Genomic DNA, 19,845 nt, shown 5'->3' on the forward strand with positions numbered 1-19,845 from the left:
CCCTGAATGTTTTTGCAGTTTAACAAGTGCATAAACCAGTGTGTACACGTGCCCACACACACACACACATATACACACACGCACAGGAACACACACATGCCTGCACATCTACTTATGCACACGCATACTCACACAAATCATACACATAGCTTGTGTGTGTGTGTAACTCCTCAGAGGCTCCTAATCATTCACATTCTTTACTGCAAAATGCCTGCCCACTGGACATGACTAGTAATTCACCTTCATAGAAGTACCATTTAATTTCAGCTATCCTATCTTATTTAATTATTATAGTCTATAGGCTTAATTCCTCCTATTTCCAAACTAAAATCAATCAATATCAAGCATGTACATTATGTACAAAGTTCATATACACTGCCAGAGTGTGCCAGAGGGTGCTTAGTTGTTTTTGCATATGTATGTATGCATGCATGCATGTGTATCATGCCATCCAGGCTACTCACAAACTCTGAACCCAGATGCTGAGGTGCTGTCGGAACCCTGCTCACTGCTGTACAGTGTGGTGACGTTGCCGCGTTCACAGGAGTTAGTGCAGCGTCCATGGGTGCATCGCAGCCTGCAGACGGTCGGCGTGAAGAGCACCTTGATCCGTTCGATGCCACCTCGGTGCCCTGGGGCAGCCTGCCCACTGCCTGGGGGGCACCACGGCGACAAGGCAAAGCAGAGCAGCACAGTGAGTCTCAGAAGCATGGTGAGTCCTGTTCATACACACATCACACTCACATGCACGCACGCACACACACACACACACACACACACACACAGGGTACACAGCCGCTGAGAGTTTTAAGGGAAGTCCATGCACGCTGTTGATTTCCCTCTCTCTGTTCTTCTGTTGTATCCGCAGAAGGCAAAGGGTCACGAAAAGGAGGAAAGCAAATTTAAAAACCCTTCTTTTTTCTTTTTGCTCTTTTTTGCTCTCTCTGAAAACACGCACCCGCTAAAAGATCTCCCTGAAGCGCTGTGACCGACACATGTGTATGTGTGCCTGTGTATCTGTATTGAGGGGCAGACTACAAAGCCAGAGTCGCCCGTTTAGGAGAGGAAAGTTGTCCCCGTAACTGGTATCAGTACAGTGAGCGTGCCACAGGCTGCAGTCCAGACACAGTGTGGAGTGGAGATGCGATCCATCACCCTGTGGAGTTTTGTCCTCACTGGCGCCCCTGCCTCCCTGCACCCCACTCACATGCACTCTGCCTCTCCACCAGCGATCTCACATGCAGCTGTGCCGTTTTCCTGCCCTGCGCTGCGCTCTCGCACACACACACACTGCTCGGCTTCGCCCTGTTCTCCGTAGACCAATGGAACTCTCCCTGTCATATGAGCAGAGAGAGGGAAGTGGGCGGTGAAAGACAGAAGAGAATAAGAAAAAGAGAGAGAGAGAATAAGAATGAGAGAGAAAGAAAGAGAGGGAGAAAGAGACAGAGAGAAAAAGTTGGAATCTTTGCTTTTCTCTGGCACAGTGTATGTGGGTGAGGTCAGTACTGTTTGGAAGTGTGTGTGGGCGTGTGTGTGAATGTGTACATGAGTGTGCACGCACATTCATGTACTCGGTGGGGTGTGGGGTGGGAGGTGGAGGTATTTTTCTTTCACTTGCATTTTCAACATCGACATTTGGCAAGGGCCAGCCACTCTCCCGCGGCCCATACAGAACACTAAATCTACACTGAAACCTGCACCACAGCACCCATGAACTCAGAACCCCACCCCCATCTCCCAGCCCAGCCCTGTTTATTCACACCAAACAGCCTTCATTCACCTTGCACTACATGCACTTACAAAACATTTGCTTTCTACCTGGAACGTCTGACTAATAAGCTGTACTATATAATACTATGTAACTAATAGTATTGACACAAAGCACAAAAACACTGAAAACTAGTTGAAAATGTCTGTAAATGAAGCTCAGTTTAAATGCCATACTAGGAGATCAGGCCCAGACTTCTGAGGTATTTAGTATGAACAGCCCAAGTTTAAGTATTCAGTAAAGGGGCTTCCTGAGGAGTTTGGTAGGGGGACTGATTTTCTCACACACCTGTGAGCCTGCAAACTGAGTGTCCCCCCACAGCCAAATCTTGCTGCTGTATAAGGCCTTGTGGAACACTAAATTTCGCATGTTACTGCAAGGTGGATCCAACTCTGACTGCCTTTATGTGGATGATCTATGGATTGTCTTATCCCTACCCCCTGATGTGGACCAGTAATGGCATCTTCCAAGGGACACATAAGGTCATTTATGTACATTTGTTTCTAGTTAGGAAATCTACTGTCATTCATGATTCAGATTCATGTTCCAATTCCCTTCTGTACACATCATGTTATATGAACAAAGGCCACCAGATGCTTAATGGAAAGTAAGACACTATGATTAATATAATATGCTTTATGAATATAGCACTTTTTGATTCAAATTTCTTTACAAAAATATATTAGAAATCAAATAAGATAAAAACTAAAAGAAAAAAATACAATACAGGAGCATAACAGTAACATAACGTAATAGAAAGATTAGCTTTTAATTAACCTGTAATTAATAATTTATCATCACTTCAGTTTGGCCAGATTCAAGAGCCCTCTGGGTAGGGAATTCCATATCTTAAGGCAATAGAAAAGTAGGTTGCCCAGCCAATCTTTCCTCAAACAACAGGTACAACAAGCATATTTCTGTTGGCAGATTTAAGAGGTGTTGCAGAAACATACCTAGAATCTATTCAATGAGTCACAGTGAAGCACAGCCATGAAGGCATCTGAAGTTCATTAGAATGATCCTAAAATCCGTTCCACAAGACACAGGTAGCCAGTGCAGCTGTCTGAGAACATGTGAAATATGATCCCTCATTTTTGTGCAAAATTTTCTCTATAAACTGAAGATAAAGGTTTTTGGCAGACCAGGAAAAAAAGAATGTAAAAAGAATGTTACTGTTATCCAGATGAGTTGATAGAACAGCATATTTAAAGTTTTTCACTGTCAGCTGTGAGAGGATGTCACAAATCATGGATATATTTGCCATGTTGCAGAATGCTGTTTGTCAAACATTTCTTATATGGTTATTAAAGCTAAAGTTTTAAAATTGATTCATATTTGCTGAAAATAGAGGGTCAAGATTGCTTTTCCCACCAGGAGAGCCCTGATAATAGCTATTTTAAGACTTTATAAATAATGTCCGTGTTAAAATGACTGACTAACAATGCCCAGAATATTACGTGATAGTAAGCCAAATACTAGTTTGAAAATATTGGTAAGAAGAATATCAAGATGGCAGCTAAGTGTTCCAAAGTGAAATAATTTTAGTAAGTATTTCATGATTAACTGACAAAAAAGCTACTTCCTGCACCACCACAGGCTAGCAGGTCTACAGACAGGCCATAATTATCTGCTAAGTGTCAAAACAAAGCCTGCAACCTCATGCCATTTAAATAACCCAACAGTTGGTGTAAAGAGGAATTTAGGGCTGTCATCATGATTGTTAATGAGGCTTGGAAAATTAACCTTCCTAGCGATAATTATTGAGCAATTTACATTGATTTTGCTAATATAGTAGTGGCCTGTAAGTTTAGTATTCCTGCATTTTCATTCTGCTTTCCTGCAATCTCTTTTATATTTTAAGATGATGCTTGAGTTTCTTGATGGGGCTTTAAAATGTCAGGACACAGACTTTTTTAGGCATTTAGTAGTGCAACGGGACTAATGCACTATTTATTAAGGTGAAATGTTCATTAAGGCTGACCCAAAAAAGCTGATGAGAGGAGGAAGAGAGGAAAGGCAGTCTATGAAAGCCACCAAGTCATCTGTAAAATAGTGCTTACTAATAATACTCATCACTCCTGTTGCAGGTGATCACATAAATCCCAAAAATACACAGTTGTAAAAATTAGACTTTAATATCTAAACCATGTGATATAATCAGATCTCAGGTAGAGCATTGCAATTTCTGTGTGAGATCAAAGGAGATAAGCAAAATTGCAAAATCATCAGTAATAGTATTAAATGCTTAACAAAATGAATTAAAAATAAATACTCAATAACCTGGACAGGTTCAAGAAAATATGGGTATTATCTTGGGGGGTCATATATAACCAAGAGCTGACTGTTTAACTTAAAGGTTCATTGCAAGATATTGAAATGTGAAGAATTCCTTAAAAGATTTTTGCATACAGCTAAATCTGCTCTAAAAGAGACCAGCAACACATACCCCACCCCACCCCACCCCACCCCCACCCAAAAAAATAATAATCTGAGAGAGAGAATGCTGCTTCATTGAGGGCAACGTTCTTATCATGGCCAAGATACATGTGTGATAAGAAATAAAATCTAGACTAAGATTTTTAGTGGCTATAATCTTAATGATTAGTTACTTAATGACCATAGATTAAGGCCGTTTGTACTGCACTGTTCTTTATGAGCTGTTCTTTATTCATGAGATTTCAGATCAATGCTAAGTTTAAGTGTAACTAAACTAAGCTTACCTGACTCATTTTGCTTATACCCATGGTCTCTCATGGCCACTGCATAGCATATTTTCCATCTTTTTCAGATCTGTGTGTTATCACTCTGGATGTGCAGAAGTAGAGAAGAACCTCAAGAATCATCAGTTTTATTTTTCAGACTGGACAATTAGTCTGATCAGAGTTTTTCTGTGTTTTTATGACAAACATGTTTGACACTAGGCTGATCTAAGGGCAAAGGCGAATGGGAGCTGTAAACTGCACACTGGACAAGCTGCATAGTTATTAAGGCATGCAGAATGCTCTGCCCAGCCATCATAATTACATCACCATTTTAAATATTAATGAGATGTTCATGTGCAGTTGATTCTGAACATCTGCTTCAGCATAGCAACGTGTCTTGCCCCTTTAGAAACCAGTCCAGAGCCAGGGGCAGCTGTGAAAGAATGCCAGGTCCAAAGAACACACAGCATTCTTGAACAAACCCAAAACTGAAGTGGCACACTAACGTGTGATTAGTGCAAAGGTTCTAGATTGTTCTCCATTCGCACTGGTTTATTTGGTTTGGCAGTTCTTTTTCTGGAAAACATCATTAGAATTATGTGTTCAGTGGCTTAAATGCAATAGAGAAAGAAACCGAGTCTGAGGTTCTTGCTATTTATTTAGTGATGTCACAGGTTTGGGGTTGTTATTGCAATTACTAATGCATTACTCCACTCCATGTGGGCCCTCCATACACAAGCTCTCTTACACAGGCACACCATCCCCCAAGGGCTTTAAAATCCCATTATGAAGAAGGAAGAGAGAGAGAGAGCAAATTCAGGAGGTCTGATCTTCATACTTCAATATGCTTTTGCCAAAGCACAAAAAATCTCTAGGAATCATTGCCTCCTTAGGCTTTTCTTGCTACAGTATTTCACTTTGTGTTCTCTGTCTGACCTCATAGATATGCAACCTCTCACAACCAATTCAGAGATAAGGTCAGTGCAGAGAAGCGGAAGAAAGGACATTGCTGTGATTACCATCATTGCCAATATCAACACTATGTCAGAGAAGCATCCTCACTTGGCAAAATAGACATGACACCAAATCCAAATTGAACATTTCTTTCACCTCTACAAGGCAATGTCATTAATTCTGCACATAAATCACAAGTTTCTTATCTTTAAACAGCCCATTATTACTCAGAGACCGTCATGTCTTTCTGAAACTCCTTTAAAAGCCCTTTATTTTTAAACAGAATCTGGCACACACCAGAGCACACTTATTACCAACCTATAAGTGCATAAATATTTGTGAGTGTGCAGTTTTGCAAAGCGCCACCAAACTGGGGCAGACACGACAATGTGAGGCCTTTCCACAGGAATGTTGAGAGGATGAAGCACTCATTTGCTCTCAACATGACAAACTCTACCTCTACGTGGAAAGTTGGACTCCCACTTTATAGCTTCCAGCAAGAGTCAGGTTTCGAGAGATCTGGAGTTCGGCTGTGCTCCTTCCCTTTTTCCACGTGAGCAGACATGCTCCGCTCTTCGCTACTCTACTCTTCGCTATTAGAAGATTGAACCACAGGGCTTGGGATGATCGACTCTGGAGTCATGCTGCAGAGGAAGGGTTGAGTACGAAAATGGCGGTGTTCTGCAGCTTTTGGCAGTGCTTGTGCTTTGCAGCAGGCACTGTTGAAGAGCAGAGCCATTAACTAGGATTCTACCCCACTGTAAAATTAGTATCTAGCCAAGCTCTGACAGTATGTCTATTTTAAAACACCCATTTAAGAATTGGATTAAAAAATAATTTTGAGATGGAATCTGAATAAGGAATGACAAGTCAGTGGAGGAACATATAGGCTGCTCTTCTCTGCTGGTTTTCTGACATAATCTAAATTATCCATAAGCTCATTCTTTCTTACATGTATTTTAACCTTGAAGACTTTCACACACCAGACATGGGCCTAATTTTCTGGACTTGGAGTTCAGCCCCATCCTTTCCAATTTCCCTTCCATGTTTGTTGCCACAAAACACTACTCCAGGATACTATGAGGTCATGGAGGAGACCAACACAGTGGTCTCCATTAGCAAACCACATCCATCTTTTGCAGAGTAATTATTACACCTACACCCCTGGGTCAATCCAAACAATGACAGGAATTAGCTACAATGGCCTATTTGACCTTGTCTTGTTCCAAGTTACCCCAAATTCTAGTCACTGATAACTTTATCTTGCTCCAGAAGTTCAAAAACTAGGAAATGGGCCAAATTATTAAAACTCCCCATTCATGGCTGTATTCAGGAAGTGACTGCACCTCTCAGAGCAAACATGGTGCCATGTTTTACACAGATATACAGGCTGAGTTATGTGGTTTAGGTAACAAAGACTGAATTATGTGGTTTAAGTAAAAAAGACTGAATTATGTGGTTTAAGTCATAGATAAAGGTTTGGTTAAAAACCATGGCAAACTGTAATGTAAAAAACACACCTAACCATATTCTCGCTCCCTCGCCCTTTCTCTCTCTCTCTCTCTCTCTCTCTCTCTCTCTCTCTCTCTCTCTCTCTCTCTCTCTCTCTCTCTCTCTCTCTCTCTCTCTCTCTCTCACACACACACACACACACACACACACACACACAAACAAACAGAGAGACAGACAATCAAGCAGACACTGACCTGGTGTGTATATGAGGGTGTACTGGCCATGCTGGGTGTGGAAGGACTTGGTGCTGGACTGCTGTGTTTCTGCAGTGTAAACGGAGGACTGTAGCCTGCTCCTCTCTGCCTCAATGTGCTTCAGCAGAATACTAGTGATCTTATTCTTACACACACTGGAATACACAAACACACACACAATGCAGATATCTCAATCATTATACAAGTATGGACAACAAAGGTTTTAGAATCCATGTATATCCTGTATTTGCAAATAATGGTTAACACAAATATTTGACTAGTAGTAGGGTGTATACAAAGGTATAATAAATCCACTCCTTTGTTTTTTTTTCTTTTAAGTTCACAAGTTAAAGATGTTTATTCTAAAACTACAGAGAGGTTATTAACTGTTTTCCATCCCAGCCGCATACATGGGCAAAAGTGTGGCTGAAACTCAGTGTGTGGCCTATTCCATGGTTTCACTGTTGGAAGAGCCAAATGCTGCTACTCTGCTGTATTACTCAACCACTCAATATGAAGCAATGCATGAGTATGAAATATAACAAACTGTAGCTTGGCATGACAAAATATATGAAGAAGGATATGTCATCAGGTCTGAAGCTCTGTGTAAGTATAAATACAGACAAACATACAAACGTTTCTAAACCTGTCTTTCATTAAAAATCTCAGTTTTGGTAGAAAATGTTAAATAAATGTTTCAGATACTTTTAAAAAAACATAGTGAAGTAAATTATGACCTAGAGCAAACTTAAAACAGCAACAAAAAGCATATATCCACTTTTCTAAAGCTAACATTCAGTCCCACAGATTACAGAGATGCAGGACACATTTTGAGGGAGGCCCCTCTTTAAAACTAGCATGACATAAGACATTTGGCTTGGACCCAGTATAGACCCCTGCCACACATCTGGATTTGCACTAAGCCCCTAAAAATGAACAACACTGGTTAAGTCCAACTTTATCCTTTATGATATGTAAAATAGGCCGGAAAAGCCTTATCCTCAAGTTGATATACATTTCTTGTGACCATTTTAACATTTGCATGAATGAGTGCAGGAAACATTGATGTGCTTCACAGTGTGTGGTCCAGGTACCAGTCATCATAAGTTTAATAATATTAACTAGAGTGGAAGTGAACAGAGTAGAATTTTTTTATTGTGTCATAAAGCATGTGACTGTGGTGAAGAAAAGTTGCAGTGATGCTAGTGGCCTTGAAGATACTAAAGCGGAATGACTTGTGTGAAAAGGAAATCTGTCCATGTGTTACTAACAGCATAAATATTTGTAAGTCACATCCAATTTATTTTTAAAAGGCTTAATAATGTGTTATCTCTAAGTCACATAATGTTTCTTCAACACAGGTGGAGTTTCAAGTTTGCAGCTTTAACTGACCTCTTTTACATATTACAGCATTTAGCTCATGCTTTTATCCAAAGTGATTTACAATTATGACAGAGTACAACTGGCGCTATTGAGGGTTAAGGGCCTTGCTCAGGGGTCCACCAGCAGCAACTTGGCAGTGGTGGGGCTTGAACCAGCAACCTTCTGAGTACAACTCAAATACCTTAACCACTGAGCTACCACTGCCCAAAACTTCAAGTGGATAAAGATCTCATTCACACTACGGATGTGTTATGAGATTGGAAAAATGCAGTCATTCAATACGAGTGTGAATGTGCTGCTCTGGCCCTTCAGCTAGATGCCTGCTAGTAAATACAAACTGCCCTTTCACTGGTCCATTGTGAGAAGGTGGTCTCCATATCACCAAGATGTTCCTTCATGAGGTTAAAGCAGTGGAACAGGGCACTCACTGAACCTAAGCATGCAACTCAAACCATTTGAAATAATGTGACCTGATCTGCCTCATTCAGAAACATACAAATCTCTCATGCTGACAGTCAGATCTACCACAAACACTGCCTTTAATACCAGTAACCCGATAACGAGACACTAGATCACCAGATTTCCATAAACATTCCACTACCAGAAGTGAGGTAAAGAATGACACTCACACTAAGAACATAATGACAGACGTATGTTCCACACTGTGAAAATACAAACTTTAAGAATACACCTTTTAAGTCCATAAGTGTAGGTCAGTATACACATTATTTGTTTAAAGAGAGTCATGACTCCTAGCGGTTCTAGACAAGCGTTTCACTGTTCAACTTTTGCTGCATTCCCTTCATGGCAGGTGAATCTGTGGCCTGTTGAAGTCAAATGAGACAGTTCTGTAATACTGTGTCCAGGTACACTGGACAGAGATTACAGAACCATGACCATGCTCTTATAGCTTAATGGAGAAGGAGGAGTGTGTGTGTGCAAGAAGTCAATGGGAGTAACTGAGATTGGAGCCAGAGAGAAGGGATACAGAGAAAGCAGTAGAGGGAAAGATTAAAAAGAGCGATAGAGAGAGAGAGAGAGACAGAGAGAGATGAGCTTCAAGATTTGATAGCAGGCACAGATTTAAAAAAAAAAAAGTTTTAAATATCAAAGCTCTCACCATAGATTTCCAGAGGTCAGTATCCCATTATCTTCAAAAATATAATGCTTTAGTAATACAAATCCAGCTGTTCAGAAAAAAATTAATCTTAAAATATATTTCATTGAATTTTAGTAAAATAATTTTTTTGAATTTTTATTATGTATTTACCAGTCTCTAAATGCAATAGAAAGGCAAAAGAATTCAGTGGAATTCAGTGACAAAAGAATTCAGTGGAATTACAGAGAATTCTGTTTTCATTTCAGAATAGATATGCTGTGTGAGGAATCTAAAAGGTCTCTGAAGTAGGTACATGTGTGCGCACACAAACATCTACAGAAACATGCACGCACATCCATACACACACACGCACACACGCACTTCTCCGTCCAGTGCCTGCCTGGCTTTAAACAACTGTACTGAAGTGTATACAAATAATACAGTAGACTTGTATGGAATAGGAGTGCCATCTATAGACAAGGTCTGGTAGTACAATATTGTACAGTCATTTAAGGAGAAGCCTGCAGCAACTAAAAGAACTCAGGGTTCCATAAATATAACCCAGGTCACCTACAGAGAAGCAGTCACCAAAGCCTAAACAAAACACTGCAAATCTCAGTTCCTTTTTCTAATATTATATATGCAAATCATGAATGAAAAAGCAAAATTACAACACCTCACCTAGGAGGCTGCCAGTGTAGCGCGAGCCCTTTCCTGAACTTGGACACGGAGCTGGCAGCTTTGCACATTCGCACCAAGTAGGTTGGGGTGCTGCTCCAAATGCCTACCATGGTAGGGGAGGGTGGTGCATTCGTAACAGGTGCAGATATTGTGGCAGGTGGAGTGGTGGCCTGAGACGACTGAGGCCACAGCCAGGTATGTGGGGTTGGCATGACACTGGCATGTTCACAGCGATTGCCATGGAAACCTGGATGACACTGACATATGTTGGGCTGCTTGCACACTGCTCTGTTATGGCAATGAGGAAGACACCTCGCTGAGAGAGAACGACAGAGAGAGACAGACAGAAAGGCAAAAAAGAGGAGAAAGAGAGGGAGGGAAAAGGGAAGAAGAGGCAGGCAAAGAGAGAGAAAAAGAGTGAGACACAGAAAGAGAGAGGGATGGTCAGACAATAACGGACAGTCAATATAAACATAACAGAAAGGGAAAAAGAAAAGTAAAAATGACTGATCATACACAAAATATTCCAAAATGGCATATAATTTATAACAATTATAAGAGTCATTTGACTTGTACACAGCTTTTCACAATGACAATGCAAAATGACATTGGAGAGGTCCAGGCTTGTAACCCTCAATGAGTGAGCCAGAGGTGGCAGTAGCAAAAGCTCCATTAAGACATCCAACACTGAAAACCTAACCTCTTCCGGACAGCAACTAAAAACCTAATTTGTGTTTCAAATGCAAAAATCTTATTTCTGCTGCTACCAAACACCAAATTCTTTGCACAGTTGCACTTTTCACTTCCTGTCATTTCAAAATATGGACTGAAAACAAGTTCTTTAGTGAATTTAACAAGGATCTTGGAGTGAGTTTAACTGCTTTCATGTTAAATAGGCATTTTTACACAGTGTATAGAGCAATTTTAACATCAGATTTCTCATACACAGTGGCAATGCATGTTAAAGCCTTCTTCACGTTTTTTTTCCTGTCAAGACACTAAATGTCCAGTCTATTTCCCTCCCCACTTGGAACCATGCTGGGATGTTTTAAATATTGCAGGCATGCCTAAAACATCCTGCAGTCATGTGCATGATGCTACGGTGGTTCGCACAAGCTAAACAGGAATTTAGAAAATGTGCAGATTATGACCATGAAATATCATAGATGTGATATAAATCTTGGTCTCGCTACATCAGATAGATGTTTGTCCTGTAGTAAAGCATGGAAAAGCACTGTGAATTACCTGGGTTGCCCAAGGAAGATGGGTTCCCATTTAAGACTTTCCCCTTCCAGGGATTCTTCCTGAATTCCATACAGAGAGAGTTTTTCCTTGCCATTGTCACCTCTGGTTTACTCAAAAGGGATCTGGACCCATACATTTGTAAAGCTGCTTTATGAGAACTTATATTGCAAAGAGCACCATATAAATACATTTGACAACTTTGACTTGGCTTGGGGGGATTTTACAGAAGGGAAATACCATTGCCCCTCAAAGAAGTAAATATGTAAGACACAACAAATATGACTTTCATATGAGAGGAGTTAAACATTTTGTCAAATGAAAAGATTCTCAGCAAAAGAGTTACATTCTTTATCCAGACATGCCTTATATTCAAAACAACTTATGTAATACTTTTGAAGACATGAAACCATGTTTTATAAAGGCCTGTGGGCAAAAGATGGTTTGTTATTGGTCTTCTAAACAGCTCTAAAATATTTGGCAAAGTGTGAGGAAACAGGAGACAGAGCTCATGGTGTGGTCCATTAAGTCAGCCCACACAGATGGCCTCCCATCACTGAACACTTGATTCCTATAAACAATAGCTTGGACTAAAGCCTGCAGTGCTGCTCTACCCACTCAACACTGATCTGTTACCTAAAGCTTGTTTAATTCAGTCCTCTGGTGTCCTGGAATATTTCAGTTGTCATCTATAGAGCAGCACTGAAATAAATAGAGACATGATTAACATGTTTCTGACTTTTGGCATCTTTAATGGGGTAAAAAAAAAAAACCTCCATAGACTTCCCTGATGCAAAGTATGAGATGGCATCTTCTCAGATTACACCACCACACTGCATTGAGGAGCATCAAAACCTGTTCGGAGAAGGTGGCTAGTATTTTAGTCTGCCATACAGGCGTGCAGATGGGGCAGTGGATCATACGTAACATGTTGCACACCTGCGACCACAGAACATGTTCAACACATGATATATTTACAACTCAAACCATCACAGATGCAGAATGAATCTCTACAAAGGTAAGCAGGGGTGGAAGATGCAGGAATCCACTGTGGGTTTGGGTTTGCTCTGAAATACAGACTGGGTTCAGTTTGGCAATGGTGACATTTCTGGTTTGGCAAGCAACTCCATTTTTGCTCACTTTAATTTATTCCAGATCCACTGAGAGATTTAAGATGCAGTGCCCTGACTAAGTATGTAACACAATGATCACAACAGTGCAGTGGCCAGATAAATAAATGTAAATGTAAAAACAACAATCTAAAAGAAGGATTTAATGAGTAGCAAACATACTAAAAACCATTTGTTGTAGTTTTCATTTATTTATTTACTGTTGATTAGATTATCAGGAACCTTCAGATGTTAAAATGCAATATAAGAATGATATATGAACAATTATACAAAACAACAACAACAGCTAAATGCGTTTTTAATCCAATTTCAGTTACTCACGTTTTGTGCATTGTTTTGTCTTGAGTTGAACAATCCATCCATGGCAGCACCTAGTACCACACACATTAGGCCTGCAAGTGGAGGGTAACGGAAACAATGTGAGTGAATGGAGCAGACAACACTGACCCCTTCATATAATTTTAGCTGTACTTTTCTTTTGAAGTTGGTCTGTTATGTAGAACTCATTTTTGTTCTTGCTTGATTTGGCTGGCAAGTGACCCTCCTCATGCACCCATTAAATGAGAAACACAGTTCAAATTGGCATCTTTGTTCATTCTTGTGTATACAGTGCAAGTCTGACCTCTACCCTCACTCTAAATTAATTGCACCCTTATACAGGCTGTACCAATTTAAACAGCACAATTTTCAAGCAAGCTGTTATGAATGCAAGAATAACCCAGGGTGGTAACTGTCCTTTCTTCCTGAGTTGAATTCATGTGGAGTAGAAAGGCACCAATGATTGAAAATAAGGGGGCCACAGCTCAGAAGCCCCTCTCAGCAGGCCTCTGTCCTGCCTGCCTCTATCCACATGAGATATTGGTTTTCCCACCCTGGATTTGGCAGGCTTGGTCTTGATCCACATCGTGTGAGTAAACACTGAGGGATTAAAGAGTCCTCGCCATCTCCTTGGCCAGCTTCTGTTTGCTTAGTGACTTCAGGAAGAAGGAGCAATTAGCACTCGAACAGAAACTTAGGTGACAATCGCTTAGTTCCAGGGAAAAATAAATAAATAAAAGCCTACTACTGGTGTGTATGAACCAGGGCTTTTTTTCCAGCTTCAGAAGGGATTTGCTAATTAGTTACAGTTTAGTGGCTTTATTGAGGTTTGGCTTTCATGAGGCACACAAGCCTTTCCAGCATGCAATAGGACAGAGAAAGACAACTGATGTAAGCTGTAGTAACCTACTGTGCCCACTCCAAGACCACCAGAGGTACCGTGAGTGATCCAAGTATATGTGTATTTATTATGCAGACACATTTTTTTAAAGAATGCATTTATGGCAGATTTTTAGAAATTACAACAGGACGTCCTTTGGGTTGGTTCTCTAAGGAAGTAGAATTCAAAGTAAGTGCTGCTGAAGCTGTATGTGAGAATCTTCATTGCCACCAAACTGTTGTGCAAACATTAGTGTTAGTTCAGGTGTGCAGTCACCTGAAAGGCTTTGAGCTGTCCTGAGATGTTGGCATTACAAAAGGGAGTATCCTCTCAAATTCCAGAATGCAGAGCTGTGACCCTCCTCTTAGGTTTATAATGTGGGACTGACACCTAAACTATACATTCCAATCTCACACAAGCAGTGTTTACATATTTTACAATTAATGCATAACTTCACTGTTATAAACTCAAAGGCATCAGGAGTTTCCTATAACTAGCTCATCTTTAGAAACCTTTGCTCATATAATGTTCAAATAATTAAGGAAAAAAAACCAAAAACAAACCATTCAGATAATAAAAGAGCCATTGTTTCGGAATTGCTTTCCTTTCTACATCCACCCTATGTTCTTTGCCCTCAAATGAACAGTTGATTTCTCTGTTCTTTTCTGTGGCAACAAGTCAGCAATAACATTTTTCAGGCATCAAAATCAAAAACAGTGAGCTCTGCCCCAGATAAAGCAGCACACAGCAATTATCCATAAATCACCCCGATTCTGTTCCAAGGATATAGCAGAGGTCCCATTACAATATGTAAAAAACAATAAATCCTGTACTGCTCATGCTCCAATCTGATCCATGAGACACAAACATAGAATAAGATAAAAGCTGGTCTGTCCATGCTTTTGGAAGGAGGAAACTATAACATGTCAGACTCTCTTTGAAGCTTGGGAAGTCTCTTGACTGTATTTAAAATAAGGCCAGTTTCAAAGTGTGTTGTTATCTGAACTACTGATGCACTACTAGGCTGGTTAGCATGGCCACACTGTGTAGTGATTCCCTCACTCTTCAGTGACTGTGAAAGAAGTAGCCATGATTAGCCAACTCCACGTTTCCAGAATAGATCACATGCAGATGTACTGACTTTGGACAATGTCCAGCGCTGAGCGATTGAGAATCAGTGTAGGTTTGAAGAGGTTAGGCTGTTTCATAAGACCAGTGATGCACTGACAATGAACTTTCACAAGAGTTTAGTAACAGCTCAACCCTGTCCTCAACTCAACATGGAATCAAATCTAAAAACCACAATTAATCTAAACAGGAGGGCGAAGCCATTTCCTGGATTTTATGACAATAGCAGAGCAGTCAGTAGCAGTGAGACATTTCACCAGTTCGATAATCAGGAATTCTTTTCATTGCTTGAAGGATTAGCATTTCCAGTGTGAGTTTAGAGCAATATATGAACAGATCTTGGGCTCTTTGGTTCAGTCATGCGCAAAAAAAAATAAAATAAATAAATAAAATAATCAAAAAAATAAATAAATTAATTAATTATATATATATATATATATATATATATATATATATATATATATATATATATATATACACTTGGCATACACAAGTCCAGTGCTCAGACTGCTGTGGACCTGCAGAGTCTTTTTAGCATACATTCATTATTTCATCAGATTGAAGCAAAATGATTTTAAAGTAAGGTGACCAGGAGCCTATGCTTAACTGTCTTACATGTGAAAGAATGGCTGTGTGTAAAAACACCAAACAAAAAGGCAAGTGAAGGGTTATCTTATGCACTGGTGGTTAAGTGACCCAATAGCAGTGACAGAACCAAATATGAAACATTTGCAGTTACATTGATAATCTTCTTCTTCACCAAGTTGGATTAATGAATTTCAAAGTCATGTTTTAAAATATTTTGTAGAAAAAGGTTATGGGCCATAAAAAATGATGCCATCTTCAGAAAGCTGATATCACCAACCAATAAATGACAAAATGACAAACATTTAAAATTGTATTTATATTTATTAATTTACTTTAAAAGCCTAATTTTAAAATCTTAATTTTACATTGTATGCTTTAAAACTCAAAATGACTTAAAACTAAAAATTGTATATATGCTTAAATAAAACAAAATAAATAAATGAAAGGCTTTTAATAAAACTTACCCATTTAAATCTATCTCTATGCGTGTTGAATTTTTCCTGTTTCCGTTACTTTTTCCCATCGTCCTACGTCTGAGCTCATATTGGGACAGCCGACGCTGCACTTTGTAAACTGAGTAATTAGCTGCAGGTGACTGGTAACTGAACGCGCTCACCGTACTCGATAGCGGACGCTGAGATCTCTCAGATGGTACTTGTGCTCTGAGTGACAAGGTTGCCCCCGATAGAGTAAAAAAATAAACAAATAAACATCCAAATAAGTAAAAGAATGATTTCCTCGAGTTTGTCATTGTATCCACGTTCAGGCCAGAGTGCATAACTAGATGCTGTTCAGAGATGTACAATTATCAGTTTCAGTTGAAAATGATGTCGTTATTCTTTCAGTATTAATCTTTTAAATCTTTTTTCTACAAGTTTTTGTTTTAAACAAGAAATCGTAGCAATTAAACAGGCCACACTAAGCGATGCACTAAACTTGGTAACGCTCCAAAGAGTCCCAGTACGAGCGGCGAATTCTCATCGGTGGGTGTCGTGGTCTTTGAGCCAATAGGAGCGATTCTGGCTTGAACGCTACGGACAACCAATCAGATTTTAGATTGACGTGGGCGACCGAAACTTCATCACAGTCTTCGAACCCAACGTATAAATTTGATGTGATTTCTGTAGGATATTTCCTTAGTTTTTCAAATTCGATTACCGTATAATCGAATTTCTGTAATGTTTTAATATATCTTCTAAGCATTGTAGTGACCATAACAATCGAATAGCTAAGGAATAAAAAGAGGACACAGATCCTAACACGTTCCTTTTTAATTTTATTTTAATAGTGCCAGCACCACAACTAAAAGAAAAAAAAGACTCGTTTCTAGTGTGAGTCAGAGTTACTCTAGAAATTACACTTATATATGCTTTTGTTAAAGCTTATATCTCTTCCTTTCAAAACATTTTCTTCACATGTCCATTACTAGAGGTGCACTGTAAAACCTTTGTGTATTGCTTACCCTTCTTGTAATCTAGTGCACAATCCACAAAGAAATTAGGATTAGAGGAAACAGGGTGCCAACATTTGATAAATATTATGTAATATGCACCATTTTGATATTATGAAAATTAACTAAGGGGGATAAATTATAACTTATATTATACAAATGATACTCCAGTGCTTCCAGTGCACAAGAAATGCATTAGGGAGGAAGTAACATGTTTTATTCTTTTCAAACCATAGACTTTAAACAGCTCTTAAATATGGTTAAAAACAACCACTTAGCATCTTAAAGAGCCTCTTTATCTCAGATTTCAAACTCAACTTTGAGCTGTTTTGCTTCTGGTGTTAAAGTGCAGACACTGAAAAAAAGGAACTGTAATGCATGCAAACTCTCATTATAAACAATGTATTTGAGTTATGAAAAGGCACTACATGTTGGCTTTTAAAACAAGGTAAATCAAGGAAAAATGGATTGATGTTATTCTGTTATTTATCTATTATTTTCACCATTATCCATATTTATTCTGTACAGTCAGGTGTGTTAGAGTAGGATAAACTTCTCTTGCTACTTTCTTGGGCTCTGCTGATTAAAGCTGGTGCTTGTCATTTCATATATGGCCCTTTTATGCCCACTAGGGTCAAAATTAGTTGAACTTTAGATGTAAGGTATAAATCATTGTAATATCAATATCATCAATATGATATGTCCCCATGGTTCTTAAAGATTAAACAGCTTTAACCTTTAAAAAGGTGCAACATCTGTCTCACCCTTTTGTTCCCACAGTGATTCCTGATACTCCTGTTCTAATCCTGCCCACCTTGCATTCAGAGCCGTTGCTCCCTGCCCCTGAGCATCTATGCTGGTGAGGCAGGAGGTTGTAGGGGGTTCCTCCTTCAATGCTCATTGGCTTTCAAGCAGCAGTTATCCCAGTTCCCCACATAACATGCAAAGGTGGTGTACATCATCTCCCGTCTGACTGGGTGGGCTCTGGCATGGGCCACCCCGATCTGGGAGCACCAAACTGATGTAGGCTCCACTGCAGCAGAATTTGCTGCGGCCCTTAAGCGGACTTTCGACCTTTTCTCTGGAGGGGATGATTTCCCGTCTCCTTAATATGTCAGGGGAGAAAAGCAGTGGCTGATTATGCGATTGAATTCTGCACCGAGGCGGCCGAGAGCGGATGGAGCCCCAGAGCGCCGATGGCTGCTTTCCACCAGGGCATCAGCGAGGACCTTAAAGATGAACTGGTCCACCGTGATACTCCCGCCTCTCTCGACAACCTGATCGATCTGGTCTTGCGTATTGACAATCATTCGCGGCAGAGGCATCGAACATGGGGACGAGAGATCAGTCAAGGCTGTCCTGAAGCTCTGTGCACCCTTAGTCCTGTTCATGTGCATGACAAGCAGGAGGAGTCCGGATCCCAGCCAATGCAGCTAGGACACACCCGCCTTTCCTGAAGTGAACGTGATGCTTGGTTGCTGGAGCGGAGGTGTCTGTACTGCGGAAGCGTGGGTCATCTCCGCCCAGGTTGTCCTGAGCTCCAGGGAGAAGACAAACATCCATCAGGGGAGGGAGGACCTCTGAGGGACTCAACCAGTCCTCCCTGAGCTCAGGGGTTGTTTCTCAGGACCACAATTGTTGGGGAACGTCTGAAACACGTCTCCAGGCATTTGTGGACTCTGAGGCAGTGGGCAACTTTCTTGATGCTGGGCTGGCCAACAAGTTTGCCCTGCCACTGGTCCTACTGGATGAACCCCTAGCCATTGCTGCCATTGTTGGCCGGGCCCTTGAGCCAGGGGTTGTTAATCATTATACCCATCCAGTCAGGTTCGAGTCGGAGCACACACTGAACACATTGTACTGTTCATTATCCATGTTCCCAACTTGCAACTGATTTTGGGGTACCCCTGGCTTCAGTGACATAATCCTCAGGTAGACTGGCTGAGCTGGTTGGTGCTGTCATGGGGTTCGATGTGTCAGACCTCCTGCCTGCAGCCAGCCAAACCCTGCTCTGGGGCTGGTCGCAACCCAGACGGTCTGGATCTGTCTTGAGTCCCCCAGTAATACTGGGACCTTGGGGAGGCATTTAGCAGACAGAAAGCCCAACTATTGCCCCCCCCCTCCGGTCATACGACATGGCCATACACCTCCTCCCGGGCTCCAGTACCCCTAGAGGCCACTTGTTCTCCCTTTTGGGTCCTGAATGTCAAGCAATGGAGGAATATATCCAAGAGCACTTAGCCCTAGGATTCATCCGACCATCTGCTTCCCCGGCTGGTGTGGGTTTTTTTTTTTGTCGGGAAGAAAGACGGTGGGTTACGCCCCTGTATAGGCTACCAGGGCCTTAACAAGGTGACTGTCAAGGACCATTATCCTTTGCCCCTCATGACCTCAGCATTTGAGGCGCTGCAACAAGCCTCCATTTTTACCAAATTGGACCTGCGTAGTGCCTACAACCTGTTGAGAATCCGAGAGGGAGACCAACGGAAGATTGCGTTCGTCACCCCCTCTGGGCACTATGAATACCTGGTTATGCCATTTGGGTTGATGAATGCACCTGCCGTCTTCCAACGGTACATCAACGAGGTCTTAAGGGAGGCCCCTGACACATACATGTTTGTCTACTTGGACGACATCCTAGTATACAGCCAAACGGTAGACGAACATGTCACCCATGTTAGCCGGGTCCTCCAGCTTCTGCTCGAGAACCACTTCTTTGTCAAGATGGAGAAGTCAGTGTTCATGCCCGTACCATCTCCTTTTTGGGATTTGTCGTCTCCCACAATAAATTGTGCATAGACCCCGGACCCCGCCAA

The 19,845-nt window shown here is 40.9% G+C and overlaps 1 protein-coding gene across 3 annotated transcripts in view; it reads right to left on the reverse strand.

Moving 5' to 3' along the window:
* Positions 1 to 1,321, reverse strand: part of LOC113580118 (latent-transforming growth factor beta-binding protein 4) — a 29,907-nt gene extending 28,586 nt beyond the window's left edge. For all 3 annotated transcript variants that reach the window (XM_027014457.2, XM_035525641.1, XM_035525640.1), the window contains exon 1: positions 465 to 1,321. In XM_027014457.2, coding sequence (XP_026870258.2) covers positions 465 to 711 — 247 coding nt within the window. In that variant the 5' untranslated portion in view covers positions 712 to 1,321. The remainder of the gene's footprint in view (positions 1 to 464) is intronic.
* Between the last annotated feature and the right edge of the window lie 18,524 nt (positions 1,322 to 19,845).

The sequence above is a fragment of the Electrophorus electricus genome, chromosome 4, assembly GCF_013358815.1.
Source record: "Electrophorus electricus isolate fEleEle1 chromosome 4, fEleEle1.pri, whole genome shotgun sequence".
NCBI classification, from domain to species: domain Eukaryota; kingdom Metazoa; phylum Chordata; class Actinopteri; order Gymnotiformes; family Gymnotidae; genus Electrophorus; species Electrophorus electricus.